We start from the raw sequence: 22,679 nt of genomic DNA, 5'->3' as shown, positions 1-22,679 counted from the left end.
ATCATCGAGTCCAACTCCCTGCTCACTGCAGGACTACCTAAAACTTTTCTGTGAAGCAACTGTGAGTCCAATGTCAAGCACAAAAGGACTGGATCTATTCCACATGCCATGAATACTGCTACAGCAACACTTAACACCTACTGTAACATATGCACAGACATGGCCCCAGTCCATAACCCTATCGATTACCTCCCTGCAAATAGAAGTTAGCAACAATATTAATACATAATGAAAATTGATATCATCATTAGAGTCTTCTCTCATTCTGGTGAACCCTCCTGGCTCTGCTTAGGTGGCACTTACTTTCCTGCAGGCATCATTATAATCTCTTTGGAGTCAGCAGGGGTATTTTCCCAGCCTATGTACCACACCTCAGGAGCTATCTCCGAAGAACCCAGCATCTTTTTTTATTCCAAGACAAACTGGTTCCTTGTTTTTCCGTTTGAGTGGTTTTACAAACTGCTAACCCAGCTGAAATCACTGCTGTGAGCTCACAGCTTGGTTAACCTTCTTACCTGTTTAGCCTGATTGCAGTTCTGGCACTGTTTGCCTGAGCTACACGTGTCTCTGCAGCTAAGTGACACCTAAACTGTCGGTGGAGATGGTTCTCATATGCCACCAGCAGTAAGGTGTCTTTGCAGGGTTTCTTCTCATCATGCAGGTAGTCACTTGAGTGAAGTTTGGTTTAGCCTATGATTACAGGGCAGCCAAGACAGAGGCACTCACAAACAGCTTTTTTTTTTCAGTGTATTTGAATGTTTAGAGTTTTGTTTTCAAAGGATTTGTGTGAAAAAAAGGTTACGTCAGTGAGGATAAACCAGCCTAAAAACTGGAATCATGGTGTGATGCACCAGAGCCAGAAAAAGCTGTGTGAACCAAGAGCCTGGCTCTGGAGGTGGCATGTACAGTTTGAGCATGTGTATGTTTACTGTATAGGATTTTTCATTTAATATTTGTGAAGTGCAGCTCATCTCAGTTGACTGTAGAATGTAAGAGTACATGTGGTCTTTTACTACATAACATTTAGATGCAGAGGAAGAGATGTAGGGTTTCTAAAATCTGTATAAGCCATTGATTTGCTGTGGCCAGATGAGCTGTCGCTTGTCAGCAGGGCAGTGTATTAGTCCCTGTGTGCATTTGCTGTCTGTTTCAGTTGCGAAGGAAAACATGTTCCTTCAGTCACTGTTATTTTCCTTCACACTTACAGCAGACTAGGAATACACACATGGCCTGTTAATATGAATCAGATCGTGAGCTATGACTCACTATGCTATAGTAACTTGATTTTTTGCAACAGCTATGCATATCTGTGATTAACAGAGATTGTCTTGGCCAATGTTAGAGCTGTGACTAAAGCCAATCTTGTTAGGCATTCATCATCCAGATTTATTTCCTTGTCAAAAGTTTTGTTAAATAAGATTTCCTCAAAGAAACATTGTCATGCCATCAATTTTCCCTGGCAGATGTATTGATTGAAATAAATGTTTTTTTCATGCCACTCAAGGAACTGAGTGACACGTTATGCACTGAATACAATAAATACAACCATTGTTTTTATTGTTACTGTAATCATTACTGTATGACAACACTGACAGCAGCAGCATCTCCTAATAGCAGAGACATCTCTGCATACTAATAAAAAAATCTCATCCTGTGTGAGAAGGTTTTCCAATCACCTGAGTGATTGCTTTTATGAGATGGCCTAGGCTTCAGTCCTCAGTCCTTCAGTTTTCATTTCCCAGAGCAGAGCAACTTTCTATCAGGTTTTCTACTCTTCCTGCTAGAAATACACATATCCATATCTATTTAGACAATATTCTGAGAGATTCAAAAGCTTTTAATCACTCTGCAATATGTGATTCACACATCCCCACATGTAATGCATCAGAAAATATTATCAGCCCCATAGAATAGCCCTGTCCTGGTATTGCCTAATGTGCCTATTGGGCAACAGCTTAATTCACACACATGTTTTAACACAGATGCTTTTTCTTAATATTCCCTCCCTCTTGTCCAGTGTCTGGGTACAGAAGGGTGCTACTTTTCTCTCAAATCTGTTTCTTTCTCCTCCATTGTTACTTTCTTTTGCAGAAAAGATGCTAGCAGGGCTCACAAAAAATTGAACTGAAGGAGAGCCTTTCAGCATGGGCCTCCAAATATTGGGGATGTTGCTGATACCATTAGGGGGCTGTTGCAGCTCCTGGAGTGGCAGGAGCTTCTCTACATTTTTGCACCAGCTCTTTCCAGTTCCTTTCTGTTGCCTCTCCTCTCTCCTTCTTCATCTACTCAACTACCTTCCTGCTTTTTTCTGCTGGACCCCTTCTGCTGCTTGCTCATCTGGAGTGGCTCCAAAAACACCCCTATGGCTGCCTCGGTTTCCTTGGGGAGCCCCAGGAGGGAAGTAGGACTATGGGCTAGATACAACAAGATAATGTTGTATCTTCTGCAAATTCAAAAGAAAGTGATAGAAGAGAGTAGTTCAAATAGCTGTGAGGATTTCTGAGGTCATTATTATTGAGGAAAGAAAATGATTCTGTATGGATTTGCATATGGGTACACAGGTACACACCAGAATTAATTGTAAATTTTGTACAAGATAGAAATGGAAAAACATTTTCTAAAATCCAAAGGGGCTGTAGTAGTACCATTAGCTAATGTGATTAGTGTTGCAAACAGATCTCCCTGCCCAGTATGGGAGTGTGCAAAATACACAGTTCTACTGATACGCAGCTTATATCAAACATCAGTTTAACTGCAGGGAATCATGGGCTGGCTTCTGGTGCCTTATGTAGTTTCTGAGATGGATTCTGTGCCAAACCACAGAGTTAACGTATATGCAGAAGAACAAACTGCTGAATATCAGCTATTTACATGAGAGGTAATGAGTTTTGATTTAGGCCATTTGTTATTTTTTATATACTCCTAGGGAAAGGTCTTTTGTCAGTATGGCTGAAAGGACTGATTTGCAGCAGAGTAACTAAACTTGCTATTTTTTGTTTTTTTGACTTGGGCACATTTATAAAGGTAGCTGAATATCTCTGCTTATTTTTTCAGTGTTATAATGCTGGGAAAATATGAACGCAATACTTCTCAGTAATGTCTTAAATGATACTTTTTTGCATTTGCAAACCATGTGAAACCGCATTAGGATGAAAACCGTGATCTGATTGCAACTAATAAGATAGGATAGCATTGCAATATGTTTTTCAAGCTGTGAACAGGACTGAGTACCAAGGACGATTTCCCCTCTGATTTCACATAGGATCCAAAGGCAGCAATGCAACAATGGTCAAATACGAAAAGAAAAAGTCGCCCTTATTTATTTATTGTGTCGGTATTAATGATGCGAATTATCACCATTTGAAATGTAATTTTGTATTAGCTTTTTTTAAAAAAAATGTGTTTGAAAGAGGTACTATAATCAGATATAAGTATTATAAATCACTCACTTGAAATAACCTGATAAGCTTGCTCTCCCACCATTCCTGTGTTTTCTGAAACTCAGATTGTCCCTTGAATGTTGACAGTTCCTCTTTATTCTCAGAAATTTATTTTTCTGCCAACTAATGTAGCTTAGTCCACCAAAACCTTATTTTTCCTTTTTCTCTCCCTCATCCTGACAGAGACCAATACGTAGCGACTGCTAACTAATGAATCTTTCTGGTGCCAGTGAAGGTTTTGATTATATGCCTGCCCAGACTCCAAATAGAGCCCTTTTTGATTTTCTGGTGAATAGGAGGAGGAGAAAATACTGTACTGAGGCCTCATGTCTTGAGCTGAAGAGATAGAGGACTAGTCTTACTTCATTCAGTGATGGACACTTGTTTTCTTAATTAGTTGGAGGTTTTTATGGAAAAACAATCAGAGCAGATGGGGGGAAAAAAGCTGACATTGCAGGTTTCAAAACTGATGAAGCCTGTGCTAGTTACAGCTGCTCTACCTTCCCTGTGCTGTGAGTCCAGGAGTTCTGCTCATTTTTAGGCTGTGCAGCACAGGGATGATACAGGGACAAAGAAACTTGGACTGCTGGTAGCTGAGGAGCTGGAGTCATCTGTAAATGAAGGGCTGCAACTGCCAGGCATTTCAAAATCAAGACTTAAATTCTTACTGTAGCTTCTTACTATTTCCCTGCATTTATATGGAAAAAAATGTAAGTACTACTACCCTGGACTGTATCTACTTGCCACTGACTTCTGGGCTGACCTCCAATTCACAAGGACTTCATATTTTTTAAATGAAGGCTGAGGTTTGCAAACAAATCACATACTTCCTCACAAAAATAATTACTGTGAGGTGGGTGACAAGCCATTAGATCATGGTTACAATTTGACTTTTCAACATAAACTCCTAGAGGAATCTTTGTTCAAATGGTAGCACCAATGACAGCATAGACAATTTTTTTCTGTTTGCTCAACAGCTTCTCGAGAGGTGGTTAGGCATCTCCTTCTTCAGACAAAGTCAGTTGTTCTTAAATAACCTTCTTAAAATAAATGCAGATTGGTACCAAAGTCATTGAGGTTTGGCTTGGGGGATGCACTTTATGAGCTTTGGTAGGCTGGCCAGGAGTGAGCCCCCCCACCATGCCGTGCCAGGTTGGAGAAATCCCACGCCGTGTCACTTACTACCTGGTTGGCACCACTGTCTCTCTTTCTGAAGCACAGCCAAGCAAGGAGACTGGGGTGAAGGCTGTGCAGAGCCCTCAGAAAGAATTACATGAATTTAAAATATTTTTCTCTTAATTTTATCTAAGAAGTCAAGAAATCAGTGCTCAGAAATTGCCTGACCGAGAACTGTAGCACTGTGTACCAGATTTCTTGATGCACGTGGAAAGGGGTGTGTATTCTTTCATGGGATGAGATGTATTTAACTCTGTTGCTTATCAGCATGGACGAATATATTGCACTTTCTTGCTGAAGCAAGCTGACTGTACTTCCCTGCTCTTATGTAATTAATGAAGTTTTTGCTGTCTGTTGTGGTGTGATTTTCAGAGATGTGTGAAACAACAAAACACGCTGACAGAGTGACAAGTGGTAACAATTCATCCTTTCTTAGAGTCTTGTCGAAAAGTGGAGAGGATTAGACCATAACCTCAGACTAGAGGAGAAGAAGGTCTGTTCCCAGAGAAGACTCCTGCAGCACCTGCAGTCAGAGCACGCCTTTTCATGAGACTGTCAGTGTTGGGAAGGGAGGTTTTCCTCACACATTGCCCTCTGCTCTGTCTGACGCTGCTTTAGAGAATGGCTCAAAGGGAAGGTGCCTTTTTTCCTTCTCCTTTTGAGAAGGGAGCAGAGGAAAGAGAGCAGAAAACTGCTGTTTTGATCCGCCTGTTTCTCATTCTGGTTGCATAAACACACCAGAGTATTTGTCTAAATTAAATTAAGCAAAGCTTTCATGTTCTCTCCCTGCTTCCAGAAAGCTAGCGTGGCTGCTTGCAGATTTGCAGCTACAGAGGAGACAAAAATCTGTAGTGTGCACAGACTCGAGTGCCGAGCAGTGTCATGCTGAAAGAACTGCACAAGCTCTAATAGCATATAAAAGCTTTCTGGGCATCAAGCAAAAATCTGTTTAAATCCCTGACAGGGATGAGAGCACAGCACGTATTATCAGCATACGCACAGAGACAGAAAGGCTCTCAGAACATTTGCATTTTGGATTTGCTATAATTAGAAGGTTTCAACCTTTCCAAAAAGGTTGAAATGGTGGAAGGAGTAAGTGTAAAACTTCAGCTTTTTTCCATCCCCATACAAATATTTAGGGCTCTTCCCTTTTCTCCGCCTGTGTCCCTGAGTTACACTGATTCCAACAGCAATTTTTCTTGAATGTAAGGGATGTAAAAAGCCACAGGCTTCTCTTTCATATTAATAATCATAATCCGATCCTCAGATGTTGACAATCCCAAGTATTCCCCACCCAACACACTGAAGGACGGACCTCCACCATGCACAGCAGTAAACACAGAGCAAAAAGATTGTCCCTGGGGTGCAGTTCCTCATGAAAGCAGATCCTTTTCCTAGTGAGCACATGTGTAGAGCTGAGTATATTGAGATACAGACATACCTGTGCCTGGACAGACCTCAGATAAAATGTGGCAGGTGTCTGTGAGGCAGAATGATGCAAGCTGAACTGGAGCAGAAAGGATGCTTGTGGGTCAGTGGTGAGCAGGTCAGATAATGATGTAGTACATATGGGTTCTCTGAGGGGAAAATGGCTATTTTGGGAAGGTTTGACTGTAGGGAAGCTTTGTCTCACTATGATTTCCCTTATTTTGATAACTAATTTGCCAGACTAAAATCTCTCTGCAAAGACTCTGTGTAACTCAAGGATGATTATATTAGTGATCTGTATCAAGTGGCACAGCTGAGCTAGCAGAGTGGCAGGTGGATGAATGCTTTCTCCAGTATCAAACAGATTCAGCAGAAAATTATTCAGGAGCAGGAAGAGAAGTGTTATTAGGTTGAAGATGTCAGCTCAGTCACCAATAGCCATCTGTAAAGATGAGGGAGAAAAGTAAGAAGAGAAGACCATGGCCACTAAATAGAGGATTCTTGCCTAATTTAAGAGGAAAATGAGTATGTCTCTACTTATGTGGTTAAGTAGAAGGTAAGTAGGAACGAGTTGCAGAAATGTTTTCCCTTCTTGTCTGTTAACTAGATGTGACTGCCACTTCAGTGATGACAGCCCTCCCTCCAGTTTCAGCTACTCAAACAGCAGCAGACAAAGACTGGGAATAGGCAGTGTGGATAAGCTGGTTATTGAATGTTTGGACTGTGACCCCCTTCTTCTTCCAGTCAGACTGTTGAATATTCATGTAAGTGGGCTCAGATAGATCAATGCCATCTGTCCGTATTTATATGACTTCATCCAAACAACTCCAAAACATGTACAATTTTATTCCCACAACGGCTCTTTAAAGCAAAAGGGATATTTTACCTATCTGAAGGGAAGAGGAATGAAAAGACAATGTGATTTAGCAAGTAGCCAGATTTATTCATCTAAGTGCCAGGCCCAGCTATAGCCAAAGGTCCTCAAGGCAGAAATCATATTTGGTGCTCTAAGGTGTTCCATAATTCGCCTAATGTTGCTCATTAAATGTAAAAAAATCTTTGTATGCAATTAAAAAGGAAAATGGAGATTCCATCACTATATATGTGTATGGGTACAGAGTGAAACTATTTGAGGAGGAGAAATCAATAATAAATGCATTATTTAGCCTGCACTGCATTTAGTTGCACACCTTGATGACCAGATAAAAGAGGACTGTCATACAAGCTTCAGTAAACAATGTGTCCATATGGACAATTCCATGAGGCAACAGATTGTCACAGCTACATTTGACCTGTTTTAGAGCAATCGTGACTCTCCCTTGGCACAGTGGATGTGCTGCTGACATTTCAGCAGAGCTGCTTCAAAAAAAACGGAGTGCCATTGTCAGAATAGCGTGGCATTTTATGAGTGAGAAGCAATTTCTACTTTTTAAATCCAACAGCAAGCCCAGTACCTCTCCTTCTCTCCTCAGAGCCCCTTAAAACAGTCTGAGCGGGAGAGATGAAGGGACAAGACTGCTGAGAAGATGAAGTCAGACTTTTCAGTGTACCTACATTAAGTTACTGAATATGTCACTCATACGCTTCAGGGATTTGAATCTGAAGCTCAGATTCAGCTGACGGAAGCCCACACACAGGCAGGTTATCACAGAAGAGACGTCTGTGAGATGGTTGAGGGAGGGTGGTTGGTTTCATACCTGCTCCCAGAAGGTACTTTACTTTGTTATCTGTCCAGGCCCTCGCCTTCGAGCTGTTTTTAGACATGAGCGCATTTTGAAAACAAAAAGGAATACATTTTCACTGTGGTGCTCAAGAAACACTTAACATGCATTTTGGAAGCACGCCAGAATGGGTCTTTGTGCCTTTAACACCATATTGAAATGTTTCCTTCTTTCAAGGATCTTTCTCCTTGGCTTAGTCTTTAAGAATAGCCTCGAGGCTTTCAGTTTACTCAGTCAGTATATTTTTGTTGATGATTTTTTTTTTCCCAACTGTTTTTCAGGCATTGGAAAAAATGTCATCTGTGACCGAACGGCGACTCCCCTGGATGCCTTTAGGATGATGACTGCGGCTCATTACTACCCAAAGCTCATGAGCATCATGGGGAACGTTTTACGCTTCCTGCCTGCTTTTGTGAAGATGAAACAGCTGATCCAGGAGGGTTACGTAGGGGAACTGCTGGTGTGCGAGGTGCAGGTTCACAGTGGAAGCCTGCTAGGCAAGAAGTACAACTGGAGCTGTGATGACCTGATGGGAGGTGGGGGCTTGCACTCGGTTGGCACCTACATCATCGACCTCCTGACCTTCCTCACCAGCCAGAAGGCCGTGAAAGTGCACGGGTTGCTCAAGACCTTCGTGAAGCAGACGGACCACATCAAGGGGATACGGCAGATCACCAGTGATGACTTCTGTACCTTTCAGATGGTCCTGGAAGGAGGCGTGTGCTGCACGGTGACGCTCAACTTCAACATCCCGGGGGAGTTCAAACAAGACATTATTGTGGTGGGTTCGGCAGGACGGCTGATTGTAATAGGCACTGACCTCTACGGACAGAGCAACAGCTCTCCTCAGCGGGAGCTCCTGCTAAAGGACTCCACGCCAGTCAGCAACTCCTTACTTCCAGAGAAAGCCTTCAGCGACATCCCATCGCCCTACCTCCGGGGCACCATTAAGATGGTCCAAGCTGTCCGGCAAGCATTTGAGGACCAGGACGACAGGAGGACCTGGGACGGGAGGCCCCTTACGATGGCTGCCACTTTTGATGACTGCCTGTATGCCCTGTGTGTGGTGGACACCATTAAAAAGTCAAACCAGTTGGGGGAGTGGCAGAACATTTCAATCATGACTGAGGAGCCAGAACTGAGCCCAGCATACTTAATCAGCGAAGCCATGCGGAAGAGCAGGATGTCTCTGTACTGCTAGCTCCTCTTGGCTCCTAGGAAAGAATAGGAACCAGACAGCTCTCAAAGGAGATGGTAATTCAGCCCCTGTGAAGGGCTTGGGTGTCTTAGAAACAGCTGAAGAGAAGGAAATACAGTGTCTGGATCAATTAAATCTGTTGGCAGCTAAATGCCAAAGTGATATGGTCCTTCAAAATGCCCAAAACAGATAGAAGACGTAAGAGCTGATATAACTTAACTGTTTTAATAACAGTATTAGCTGGGTGATTGGAAAGATATATCACGGACTCATCTCCTGCTTGCAGGTGCTTTAGATTATCCAATTGTGTTTACTGTGAAAGGTTGGGAAGATCCTTTTAGATTTTCCTTACCTACCAGAGGGCTGTGAAGGTACTGTCATGTCGTTAAATTTTCTGTAGTGTCTGACATGAATGGTTCCTACCATGACAGCTGACACCACCATGCTGTAGTACTACACCTCTAACCAACACACAGAATAACAGGACTTGGTGTGAAAGTGTTGCGTGACAGGGAAAATCTTGGCAGCTCACTTTTCATACAACCTGTTAGGAGCTTCTCTATGTTGGTTTAGCTAGTTGGTTTTTGTTTGGTTTGATTTTTTTTAAAGCACAATTAAGTAGGAAAATGTGTGGCTTTTAAAACAAAGCAGTCCTCAACCACAGTGCATATGCCCCAGTATTTGGGGAGGGAGGGAGGGTCTTCTATGAGCTCCCTGTAAGCTTCAGTATTACATATTTGCTGATTGAATGGGTTGTGGAAAACCTTTAACAGATGACAAGTGGCACGACACAGTAGTGATAGCGCGTTTTATTACACAGCCAAACTCAGGCTAGTCTTACGAAGGTCTCCTGTGTCTGGGACTGACTTTTGAGTGAATTCATCATGCATTTTGGTTCTAGTTGGAAAACAATAGAAACACAACCCAAAACCATACAATGTTTAGATGAGCTGTGTTCTTTTAAACCTTTGTGAACTCACACTTGAGAGATGCACACCAAGTAATTTCACATCCCTCAACCCAGAAGCTCTCGCCTCCATCAAGTGCTGATTGTGACTGAAAAACAAAAGGGATGAACAAATTTCCCGTCCATTTCCAAGGAAAATAATTGACATAGGACTCCCACTCTCCTCATCTCCTTAAAGTGGCCAGCTACTGGTACTGTAGTAATCATTCCCTGTCATCAGTGCAGGGGTGAACAAACTCTTTTGATATGTTTGTCCTGTTCTTCTTTTTAATATTTTAGTTGCAGTCTTGAAATAATATATTATTTTGAGAATATCTTCTTGAATGAATATAGTGAAAGGCACATAAATTATTCCCACTAAACAGGGATACTGTTTTTCTGCATAAAGCTGCTCCACTGCTGATGTGTTTACAGTGCTAGGTCTTCAGACAGTAAAAAAGTAGAACACAAGCATATGGCACTAAATTACATTAAACTTGAGAAAAACCTTTTCAGGGTTTGTTTTGTTAACTTTGATGAGGGGAAAGAAGAAAGCATTTGGATGAACAGTAAATGAAAAGACAAAATATGACTCCTCTTTCTCAAGGCCATCCCATTAGTGTGGCCCTTATAGTTTAGAAGGAGAACTGTCAGAGTAATTTAGATTTTTTAAAACCACTTACAGTTTTGCTGTTTTTATGAGCACTAAGGACTTCTCTAGGGTTTTTCCTACAAATGACTCTGATTGCTCTATGCTCTTGCCTGTCCTATGCCCAGTTTTAGAGCTTTGTGGTTTTGAAAAGGAGGGCATCAATAGTGTGGTTTATCTTATCTGACTTTAACCAGCAGAAAGTCATGTGTCTTGCCCTGATCAGCAAGGACACAGTGGTCAATACAGAGAGAGCTCTCCAAAGGCTGACTCAGTTCATCCTAAGATTAATATAGAAGGAAGTGTCCATTGGAAATGCCCGTCCTCCTCCTTTGCATAGAATTTTGGCTTCTAAATTTTTAGGTGACTCCCAGCGTGAAATTATTCATGTGTGATTAATTTTTCAAGAGCGTATGTGTGACCTTTCATTAAATAGTCCCCAAAGTGTAACAGTGTGACTGATGAAGGAATAATGTAATACTGCAAAACCACACCCTACGGGACAATTGTTTCTATCTATGTTGTTCTGCCGGTTTCAGCAACTCTCTCTGGGCCTGACTGTTTCTGCTAAGACCTCAGGCAAGCTTTCATTTTTCCTTCTTGAAAGCACTTCTTGACAAGTTTGGTTGTTTTTCGTAAAAATGGATTTCTTTGAGAATTCCTGAGGTACTATCTGTGCCAAGAGGAATTTCCCATTGTAATTGTCATTGTATAGCATGCTATCCAGTTCCTTCCCTCAAAAGTACAAAGAGTAACAAGAAGAGAGAATTTGACCAAGAAATCACCTATCTCTCTCCTTAAAAATGGAATTAGACCCAAGGGGATCAAGAGAGTTTTCATAAAGTAAAGCTAAAGCCATTTACTGAACATAGTGGTCTAGTTCAAGTCATGAATGCAAGTCTGGTGGATAATTAACCATGTACAGTTAAACATCATTCAAAAGTGGAACGAAACATGGACCAAAACATTTGTGAATCTTGCTTCTCAGTGGTTTAGCGATTGTTCTGGAATTGCTGTTCATGTCTTTGCACTTCATTTTGGTTTACAAATGTTGACCATTTTTCCTATCTATGTTTTCTTCTTTTCTCTGTCTTTCTGAGTTTTGTGATGCCAGTTGGAAGCAGCACCTGCAATGAACAGTCCTCAGGTGAGACATAGTGTATAGGGATATAACTACTGAGCTCAAAACTTTCTGTCCTGGATCCAAAGGTTTAGGTGACAGGCATCATCCATCCTCTGTGCAGACTTAGTGATGCAGCTAGTGCTGCTTAGCAGAAAGAAAATCTTAATGCTTTGGGTACACAGCCATCTGATGCTGGTTTTAGTACTGGCTTGCAAGTGGGTTGAACCCTATACAACTCACTGTGTGACTGCAGTGCTGGCCCCAGAGAGACAGCCAGAATGAGCAGGGACAGGGTGGGACCTCTTCTTCTGATGGCAACAGAGATCTTATGCTAGATTTAGGTGAAGTTGTTACCTAACTGAAATGGCGGCAGTAGCTGCATATATTCAGGATTTTACAGCAGTTATTCCATTCTCTAGGAAGTGAAGGGGCTGTAGTGTCAAGTATAAACATACTAAACTTCCACCTGGCTTAGAGGAGGAAAGAATTGGTTTATTTATTGAATGTGTATTGTTATTCTGATAAATCATTCTTTTAAAGTCTGGGATCTTTCTTGGCAGCATCCAGCCCTCTGTTCTTTTGTTACAGTTGAAAGCACATTGAATTTGACCTAAGTAGCCTCTGGAGTTCGTGCTGGATTTAAGAATTTGGGCAGGAGATACAGAGATGTACTGGATTGAACTCAAAAGCGGTACCACCCCAGAAAACATGTATTTGGAATTGCACTTCTAAAGCTGTTCTTTAATGCTGTGCCACAAGTTTTGAGACGAATGCTGCTAAACTGGTGCAGGCTGAAGAGCCAAACTGTGGCTACTGCTGGAATTCACAGTAGCCCCCAAACGAACTTTTTTATACACTAGGTATGTTCACTCCTCTTTACCAGGGCTGCTGTTGGAGAGGCTCTTTCCTTTGCCTTTAACCTGTGCACATAGGATCCTGAACATTATGGTCTATTGCCAAAGACAAAAAGAGTCAAAGGGTGAGCCCAGGTGAAATGCTTTGTGGCTCTGCAGGGCTCTGTTCCAGTGCTGTGACAGTCAGTTGAGAGATGGTGTCTTATTTCCCATGGGAATTGCATTGGTGTTCACATCAGGGGTAGAGCAGCCCTACTCTGTGTGACAGCAGGGCACAACTTAAATGTGCCCAAACAACCTTAAATGTGCCCAAAGGGAGAGTGGTGACTGCAGCAGGGAGCAACAGGAAGGTGTGTCTGCAGGCTGGTACCTCTATGCTAACAGGGAGAATATACTGGTCACATGGAGGGTGAGGGCTGTACCTCCTGAGGGTGACAGCAGCAGCCTTGCTCCACCTCTGTGTTTGGGAGCCCAAGAAGGGACCCTGCCCTTGGGGAAGCAGCATCCGTCTCATACTCCTCCTAGATACACGCACATCATCAGTGCTGATCTCAGTGAAGCCCTACATGGAAGCATAAGAACTCTTCGGGAGCTTGGGATTTCCTATACCTAGTATCGTGCATGTGTTAAATTAGTAGTACTTTAGCTGTGTAGTTAGAAAATACCAAGTAGAGATGATACTTACCCATGCCAGCCAGTGTGGCAGAGAATCGGGGCATGCGTAGATGAGTTTAGGCTCAGGATGGGCTGCTGTGGAGTTCACCCTTTGCTTTGGCTGAAAGCATGAGAAATTCCTGCCCAGCCAGCATCGGGCAATCAGAGGCACTACCCACTTTGTACTTAGTGTTCCCTCCTTTGCAATAGTTTTCAAAAAAAGTGACTGTACAAGTGAACAGCTGTCCTGGAAGTTCAGCCATTCAAAAAAGGAGGCTTTTCTGCTGTGTGTGGTCACAGCACAAGGACAATTCAATTTCTCTGTTGCCTTGTTTGTTTCCGTGTCCATACAAATGTGGAAAAGACCCAGACAATTTAAAATGACTCATTGAGCTACCAAGAAAAAAAGAAAAGGCATATTTGATTTAATGGGTAAAGGTAAACATAGTGACTTGATTTTGCCTTTGCAGAGATTTAGAAATTAGTGATGACAGAATTTCTTGTTGCTGGGAATTTTTATATTTGACTTTTATCTAAGGCCTTCAATATAAAATATCACACATTATGAAGTTCTGTATTTACAAGGGTTTAAAAGTACGCAGCAGAGTTTTGGCTTTGTGCAGATACTCAGCACTGGTGTGGTGTTCCAGTGGCCCAGTGATGTACTGTTAAGTATGTATGAAACTTAACACTGGACTTTTGACCTCTGCAGTGCTCTTTGGGTATCTAGAGCTAGTTGTGAAATGGCAGGATTATTCAGGACAGCAGTTTGTTTTTGTTGTTGTTGAAGTTGTTACTTGTGGGGAGCAAAGTTTGTAAATTTTAGAGATGAAGTATGACTGAATAATATTTGGCAGTCTTATCTGCTTTAAAATTTCCTCTCTCTTGAGCTACTGGGTGAAGTCTGTCCAATAAAAATAATTTCCCTTAACTGCCCACTTCCATTTGCTCATGAAAAGAAGAAATTTTAAGTAAATGGGACTACACATAATGCTGCATTCATGAACCGATGTCAAAACCTCATGACTTAATGAGTGTATGAAGCCAGAGACCAGACAAGTAATGACTTTCTCGAAGCTGCCAGATTGAGGCCTTGGGGTTGGGAAATGAAGGGTATCAACATAGGTCAAACTGAAATAGCTTTTATTCAGCATTTTGAGTTAAATGAATAAACAGAATGCCTATGGTCAATCCAAAATTGAGGGTGACACAAAACATGTTTGTATGAGGTTATTTAAATTTTTTTTTGGGGGATTAAGTTCTATTTTTAAAGAATGATGTTTTGAAATTAAAGGTTTTAAAAATCTATCTTTTATTATGTTTTGGCATGTGTGAAATTAACTGTTTGGGATTGAGTTTGGGGTTTGGCTTTGGGGTTTTTTTTTTTGGTTTGTTTGCTTGGTTTTTTGATTGATTTTTGTTGGGCTTTTATTTAAGTTCATACCTTAAAAAATTCCATCTATTTGGTTTAAGAACATTCAGTGAATTCAGCTGCCCTTGGCAGGTTCAGCTCTGAACCTGTAGCTTCACAGTGTCTTACAGTGACCCCATTTCTAACATCTGAATTTGGCCATCTGGGTTTCATTTGTGTCTTCTTGTGGCAGTGGGAAAACTGGTTCATTACATGGAGCTGGCTACAGATAATCAAGATACTTTTTGCAGCAGTGCCAGACATCGTCTTTAAAAGCACTTAACTCTATTGACTTGTTTACCATGGTTATTTATGACTTTCCAGCTATGTGCTGTCCATTATTTCCTTTCCTTTTTATACTAGCCTTCAGACTCACTTCTCTCCCCTCTGTTTCTCATTCCATTGCAAACCTGGAGGCGAGTCTCCCTTGTTTCCCACTGAGCTCACGCTCAGTCTGTGTTACACGTGGCGTACAGGGTGGCTAACCTACAACTTGAAGTAGCTTTTAACACAGGTCCAGTACAGGATATGTGAACACCACAACTGAATGCCTAGCCAGGGCAGGAATCCAAACTCCCTGCTACGCTGTCCTTCACAAGCAACACGCACTGTTCCTCTCCCACTGGTTTGCTTTTATTTGATTTTGAAGATGAGAGTATGTTCAGTTTGTTGCTGTGTCGATATTAAGTATATATTTATTGTTTTTTTCAGACATACATACATATATATAAATGCTATATATATATAATGTCAACGCATGGACATATGTACAGTAGATATTTTAAAGAGCTATTTATCAAGAAAAGTAAGTGTTATAAGTAAACAGAGTTTATATTTTATATATTATGTAGATAGCAAAAAAAAAAAAAAGTGGTTAAATTATAGTAGGACTTTTGGGGATGGGGTTGGAGAAATGGGCAAGGACTGGTTCTAGCATTTTAAATAGCCAAACTACTTTGTACGGAAGCTGCCTGCTGTGCCTCTCGGCTGCAATATCTGTTTGTTTCTTCTTTTGGAAGATGATGTGCATTGTTACTTTTACATTGCTTGGGGAATGTAGTTAGTTTATTCTCAGCCAACTGGTATGTGCTGCTTAAAACATGGTTTCCTGCTGTTCTGCGTATTTGCATTGATGGAATAAAGGATCTTAACTGGCAAATAAAGACGTAAAAGGATGTGATCTCAGCTGTCTGTGGTTTTTCCCCACACTTCTGTTTTGAGGGGGTGTAATAACCATCACCTTTGCCTGGTTTCTAGCCTGCCTGTTAAGTTCAGCATATCAGAGTGAAATACATGGGCTTTTGTGCTTGGGGGTGGGGATTGTGATGGAGGGAGAGGAAGAAGAAGGTTTAACACTATGCCATTGAAGGTATTATGTTATAGCGAGGACCAAACTAACACCTATTGGAGGGATGTGTCCTGAGGAATCAGCTGGTTTTGTTGTCAAAGGATGTATGTCCAGTGGCATAACAAAATGGGGGCATTGGACATCCTCACTGAGCACAGCCTGGAGATCCTTTCTCCTGAATTTTCTCTTTCTCCTGGATCCTTTCTCTCCTCCTTTCTCCAGCACAGCCTGCAGATCCAAATCCTACCTCCCCACTGGTGTCCTGGAATGTTTTTGCCTTCCCTGTCCTGAGCTCCCTCCAGTGACTTCCCCAGGCCTACGCGATCCTTGCTCCCATCTGCCAGGAGCTGTCAAGTCTTTCTGCTTACCCACTGTTCTTTTCTCCCCTGTGTGTCAGAGTATCAAAAGTCTAGTAAGGATCTTGTTAGTCCAGCCCCTCTGATGCTTAAGAAAACCTCACTCGCGTTTGAAGCAGAAGATAATATGAAGCAATTGTAAATTCTAGGCTCTGAGGAAAGCTTGATTGCCTCTGTGATTGATGTGTAAAAAGGCTAGAGCATTTTCTATGTTGCTTTTCCTATTTTACGGCAGAGCACACATAAGGATGTTGGATTCTACTCCTGTCAGTGCTCACTCATTTTCCAGGCACTACGAAAGTGCACAGATCTGAGGCACAAATCCATGATGGGATGGGAAATCATTGTCACTTACAATGCACACTCCCCTCAAATCATACAATCTTGTTAACTGTATATTTTTCCTATATATAAAAATTCACAGAGTGGGTATAGCATTTACTTCATCACAGAAATGTAATGTGTTAGCAACTTCTATTACTTCCATCGCAGCTATCATACTTTAAAGATGTACTGATGTTTATATACACATAAAATTTTTTTTATTGGTTTTAATACACATGATTTTCTTAGGCTCAAGAGGAGAAAAGTACAAGACAAGGAAGCTTCAGTCTGCAGGTCTCCAGCAATTATTGTTTAATGTTTGTCTTGTCCTGGTGAGTAAATATAGTATACCCTTGCTCAGATTTCTGGATCACTGCCTCCAGCTAATCAATTAGGCACTGAATTAAAATAGGGCCAAATTTCATGGTATATTCTTTCCCATCAATTTCATCATAAAATAAGGCCTACTTCCTTCTCAGAGGCCAAAACATAGAAATCTTTGGAAAACAGCACCTAGGGGAGCAATTACTGTGAGATAGTGTTGGAGATGCAGTGGGATTATTAGTACAGCATTTCAGTGCACAATATGTAACTGTATAGGTAAGTGCAAATGCAAGAGTGAGTATAAACATTCCACGCTAATGAGGCTACCCAAATGCTAAGGTAAACATTTCCAAACCTGTGTCAGCACAGTGAGACACTTAGGTGTAGATTTATGAACCCACGTAAGAGTTCTGCTTTTAAAACAAACTGCAGAAATGTAGGTGAAGGGGAAAACTTCATGCCATTTTCCCTAGTTTTTGAAGAACCAAGGCTTCTACAGTTTACCCTGGCTTGTCCTGCTGTTTTCTGGAGTCTTTATTGATTAGCAGCTATGTAGCAAAAACAATGGGTGGCTTGTAGCCATAAATATTAATCAAGAAGAATGTTAAATGCATTGCATTGTTCTGTTCAGGATTGAAGAGTTTGCTGGGGCAAGGGTTATTAAAACATGCTGCTGTGCCAAAGAGAAGATGCACTTAATGCCTTTGCTACTTACTCCTGTTGGGAGGTGGAAAGCCTTGGAGCTCTTTTGTGATGCCAGTGGAAAGCTCATGTTTCAGATTTGACATATGTGAAGCCCAAAACAATAGGACAATTTGCCACATGTAATGCACCAGCACAGCTCAAATGGGGGTGAGACAGCATAGCTCTTCCTAGAGCAGCCTTTCCTGGGGCTGGAGGTTGGGGGGAATGGCTGGTGCAGCCCTGCTGCACCCAGGTGCCTCTTGCTCAGTCTGCTCAGGCCTATGTGCCTGTGCTGGTCACTTCTGCAGTCATCATGTTCAGCATGGAAAGAAGAAATTTCCATCGGGTGCCCCCAGCCAGCAACACTTGGAGTCACCAGACCTGTCACCGGTCTCACAGCAGTATCCTAGTACAAGCTAACACTTGTGTCCTGCATATATTGCCTTTTCTAATCTGCTTTGCACTTGGGAGTGCTCCAGCTAGTGACTTTAGCACTGTGAACCTTGGTGTGCACCATCTCTTTACTTTAAAATGAATAATTGCAGATCCAGAAGCAGTTCCTGAGGGATGAGGCAGGGCTGCTGACAAGCACTGCTGACACTTCTTTCTCTTGTTCTCAACTGCTTGTTCCTGCCTTCCCCGAGTATGGGCACATGGGGAGCATGTGTGCAGCCACCTGGTTAATGTGATCATGGATTTAGCTGAAAACTAAACATGTGAGGGTTTTACTAGATTACTTTTCAGGCAGAGCAATTCCCTGATTGTCGACAGCAATTGATGCGAGATCACTCTAATAGCAGAATGTAAATAGAAACCAGGTCTGGTGACTGCCAGAAATGCACCTTTTTCATCAGATCAAAGTAAAGTAACTGCAGACTAATAAACAGGACCAAAAGAAAAATGAATGAGCAGAGGAAAACAATTTCTGTCCTTACAAAAGGATATACATGTAAGCAAATGTTTCTTAAGGAACTGGAGGCCTCCTCCTCCAGACATGGAAGTGGTGTATATACAGATTCTAGATAACCCTTTCAGAGTGTGCTCCAATCTGTTTTAATAACTCTGCCTTTTGCAGTTAATCACATCTTACAAACTAAAGGCTTTTGCAGTGATTATCATATTCCATTCAGGTAATGAGAACAGGCATTGTCACTTGTGCAAGTAAGTTTTACATGGTGTTTCAGCCAAACCTGGAAAAGCTGAGACCCACTTTTCAGACTTTGAGAAGGCAGAGACTGTTGGAAATGGAAATGGTGCTTGATGGACTTCTTTATTTTCCCAGTGCTAAATTGCTAGATTTTATATTTTAACATTCCTTTTCAGTGGTGCTAGTTATGATACCTTATGGAAGTTTCTGTTATGAAAAGAAGCCTTACAGCTGGGGAGCTGTGACAAGCTCTCCATCTCAAGAAGGAAGGTAATCAGAAAGACAGTGAAAGTCAGAACTGGCATAAAAAGCAGATTAAGAAGAAACAAGAATGTTCCTGGGCTTGGAAGATTGACTTTCTATCCTGTTAAATTGTTAGAAACATCCCAAGCATGGTTTCTGGCTTAGATCAACTTGTATTTTTCTAGATCCTTTCTGTGGCACCGTTAGGAAGTTAGCATGCAGCAGACATGATTCCCACTAAGCAAATCGCTTGAAACCACCCTCTTTTGGGTGATTATGAAATCAATAATAGGGCCACTGGCATTCTGTGCCTATGGCCAGATGGTGGGCCTGGGTGCTTGATCTGCTGTTGTGGATACAGTTCAGTGTTGGGGACTGATCAGTGGAATGGAAGGATCATAGAATAGAATCATAGAATCATCTGGGTTGCAAAAGACCTCTGAGATCATCAAGTCCAACCCTTGATCCACTACCGCCGTGGTTACTAGACCATGGCACTAAGTGCCACATCCAGTCTCATCTTAAAAACCTCCAGGGATGGAGAATCCACCACTTCCCTGGGCAGCCCATTCCAATGCCTCATTACCCTCTCTGTAAAGAATTTCTTCCTAATATCCAACCTAAACCTCCCCTGGCAAAGCTTGAGACCATGCCCTCTTGTCTTACTGATAGTTGCCTGAGAGAAGAGACCAACCCCCACCTTGCTACAACCTCCTTTCAGGGAGTTGTAGAGAGTGAGGAGGTCTCCCCTGAGCTTCCTCTTCTCCAGGCTGAACAAGCCCAGCTCCCTCAGCCTCTCCTCATAGGACTTGTGCTCGAGTCCCTTCACCAGCCTTGTTGCTCTTCTCTGGACCTGCTCCAGCACCTCAATATCCTTCCTGAACTGAGGGGCCCAAAACTGGACACAGCACTCGAGGTGAGGCCTCACCAGTGCTGAGTACAGGGGAAGAATCACTTCCCTGGACCTGTTGGCCACACTGTTCCTGATCCAGGCCAGGATGCCATTGGCCTTCTTGGCCACCTGGGCACACTGCTGGCTCATGTTCAGCTTCCTGTCAATCCAAACTCCCAGGTCCCTTTCTGCCTGGCTGCTCTCCAGCCACTCTGTCCCCAGCCTGTAGCGCCCCATGGGGTAAAGGTTGGTATTACAAAACTTGTGCGTACAGAAATGAGTCTGTGTCACAGTGCGAGGAAATGCAGGTATAAACTGTGCCAAGTTCTTTCAGCACGACATTTTTTCTTCAAATGGACTATTTTTTCACTCACTTTTCTATGCCTTTTGTGTGCAGTTCCATGACAGCAGAAATAACTTTCTGGGAGATGTTCTGCCCTTTTGGCTACAGACCTTGCTAGCTGGGAATAATTCCTGTTTAGGCCTACTGCAGGACCAGGGCCTCTGAGGAGAAGAGGGGACCAAGTCACTTGCTGAATTGACAAAATGCCCAGCTATCCATCCACATTTGGCAAACTTTGTCTGTACTGCTTCACATCAATGAAGTGTCTTATGAAGATTAACAAATCCACTCCAAATGAGCTGTTGTGATTATTCCCATTTTGCAGCTGGGAAGGTGGAGGAAGAGGTGAAGTCAGTGAGATGACTCTCTAATGAATTTTTCCGTTCTCTGAGTCTCCTACTTGGATTATTAGGTTTGCCCTCTCCCAGTGTCTGAACCCATCACTCAAAATGTCACTCTCAGAGGGCCTTCCAAATGTCTAAGATGACAGAAATGTCTTATTCCAGACCAGGTACCAGCTTAGGTCTTTATGGAATTTCAGCTTACTTGAAAATACTCTTAAAAATATTTTTTTCATATATATATATATATTTACTTACTTGTAGCTTCTAACCTATTTTTAAGGAATATTTTGGTAGGATTTTCCTCCTTTTAGGGACTAAGTCATCAGAACTATTTAGCTTTATAAAAAGGATTTTTATATTCTTTACTGTGAGAGTGATGAGGCACTGGAACAGGTTGTCCAGAGAAGTCGTGGATGTCCTGTCTCTGGCAGTATTCAAGGCCAGGTTGGATGGGGCATCGAGGAACCTGGTCTAGTGGAAGGTGTCCGTGCCCATGGCAGGGGGTTGGAACTCGATGATTGGTCCCTTCCAACCCAAATTGTTCTATGATTTTATGATTTTAAAACTGTAGTGCTGGAATATTTGAAATTACAATTGTTATTTCTGTTTATAACGGAATCTCTTTGGCTTTACAGAGAAGGTACATACCATTACCTTCACCTTGTCTTTTGAAAATCTAGAGATGAATGGTAAGCCATGCTGCCCAAGGCCGTGCAGAGCAAGTCCATGACAGCCAGATACTACATCCTGCTGCTTTAATTTCTAGTTCCCTTTAAATAGTTCTTAAACCTAATACAATTCTCATTCACTATAATTAATACAATTAGTCATATATAATTAATGCCTAATATGCTGTTGCGGTTTGTGAATACCAAATAAGCTGGAGTTGGCTGCACAGGCCGTGTTCAAATCCATCTGTTTAGAACAGTGCCTCTGCAGCACCAAAGCCAATACCAACAACTTTATATCTACGTGAATACATTTTTGCACAATTCCATCTGTGGAGGGAAAGGTGAGAGACACTGTGTTCTGCATGCATTGATTTTAAAACCAAGCTGATAAAATTAGCACCAGATCCATTCAGAAATTGATGGGGTAAACTGTTCTGTGGTTTTTACAGCTTTGCACTATTCTGTACAACAACCTGAAAGGAGGACATTGACAGTATCTGTAACAATTGCAGGAATGCAGACCTAGGAGGCTGACAAAAAAATCAGCATCAGGAGGGAGGTGGGGACTTCTTTGTCCTGTCACAAAATAAACATCAGTTCATCACTCCAGCTTAACAGCTTGTCTTCACCTATTAAAACAAGCCTCCAAACCATGACTGATACAATTTAGAGTCATTAATTAGTTGCTGCTCGATCCTTTAAATGAATGCACTAGCGAAGCCCTCTGAGATCAAAAGCCTGCTTGTGCACAAGGCTCCCCTCCCCCTTGGTAGACAGTCTTTCTAAAAGAAAATGATTAAGTGACAAATTATTCTTTGGAGGTACAAGTACTGTGTCTGCTGGGTTGCTGTGGTTGGATTCGATCCTTTCACCCTTACATTAGTGGTCCCAGTGAAGCCACTGGGTTAGGCTCTTGCTTTTGAGCCTAGGGAGCAGGTTGGAGATACAGACTTGTCTCTGTGGCCAAAAGTGCCAGCAGCAAGCTGAGTGCCATTCTCAGCTCAGGTCCTGGCTGAGGAGAGTAGAAATGGGGTGCAAAGCTTGATCTGCCTCTGCAATCACAGAATCATAGGATACTTTGGGTTGGAAGGGACCTGTACAACTCATCTAGACCAAGTTCTCTGCAGCGATCAAGGAGAGCTCCAGCTAGATCAGGTTACTCAGAGCCCTGTCCAACCTGACCATGAATGTTTTCAGGGATGGGGCATCCACCACCTCTGTAATCAGGGATACTTGGTTGAGTGAGGAACACAGAATCTAACTACCGTATCCAGCTTGTGACCTTGAATTGGCATTTAGGCACCTTTATAGCTCTGATACAAGGAAAAATATTGCACAGACTGATTCCTACTTGCTTTCTCACTTTGTGACAGATAGCTGCATATTTTTGCCTTGCCTCTAAC

At 42.1% G+C, this 22,679-nt stretch overlaps 1 protein-coding gene across 2 annotated transcripts in view; it reads left to right on the top strand.

Moving 5' to 3' along the window:
• Positions 1-15,787, top strand: part of GFOD1 (glucose-fructose oxidoreductase domain containing 1) — a 73,010-nt gene extending 57,223 nt beyond the window's left edge. For both annotated transcript variants that reach the window (XM_017808607.1, XM_017808608.1), the window contains exon 2: positions 8,047-15,787. In XM_017808607.1, the coding sequence (XP_017664096.1) occupies positions 8,047-8,966 (920 nt within the window). In that variant the 3' untranslated portion in view covers positions 8,967-15,787. The remainder of the gene's footprint in view (positions 1-8,046) is intronic.
• Positions 15,788-22,679: the final 6,892 nt, after the last annotated feature.

The sequence above is a fragment of the Lepidothrix coronata genome, unplaced genomic scaffold (genome assembly GCF_001604755.1).
Source record: "Lepidothrix coronata isolate B3197 unplaced genomic scaffold, Lepidothrix_coronata-1.0 Scaffold23, whole genome shotgun sequence".
Lineage (NCBI taxonomy): Eukaryota > Metazoa > Chordata > Aves > Passeriformes > Pipridae > Lepidothrix > Lepidothrix coronata.
The sequence above is the reverse complement of the archived record's forward strand: the minus strand, read 5'-3'. Positions and strand labels throughout refer to the sequence as shown.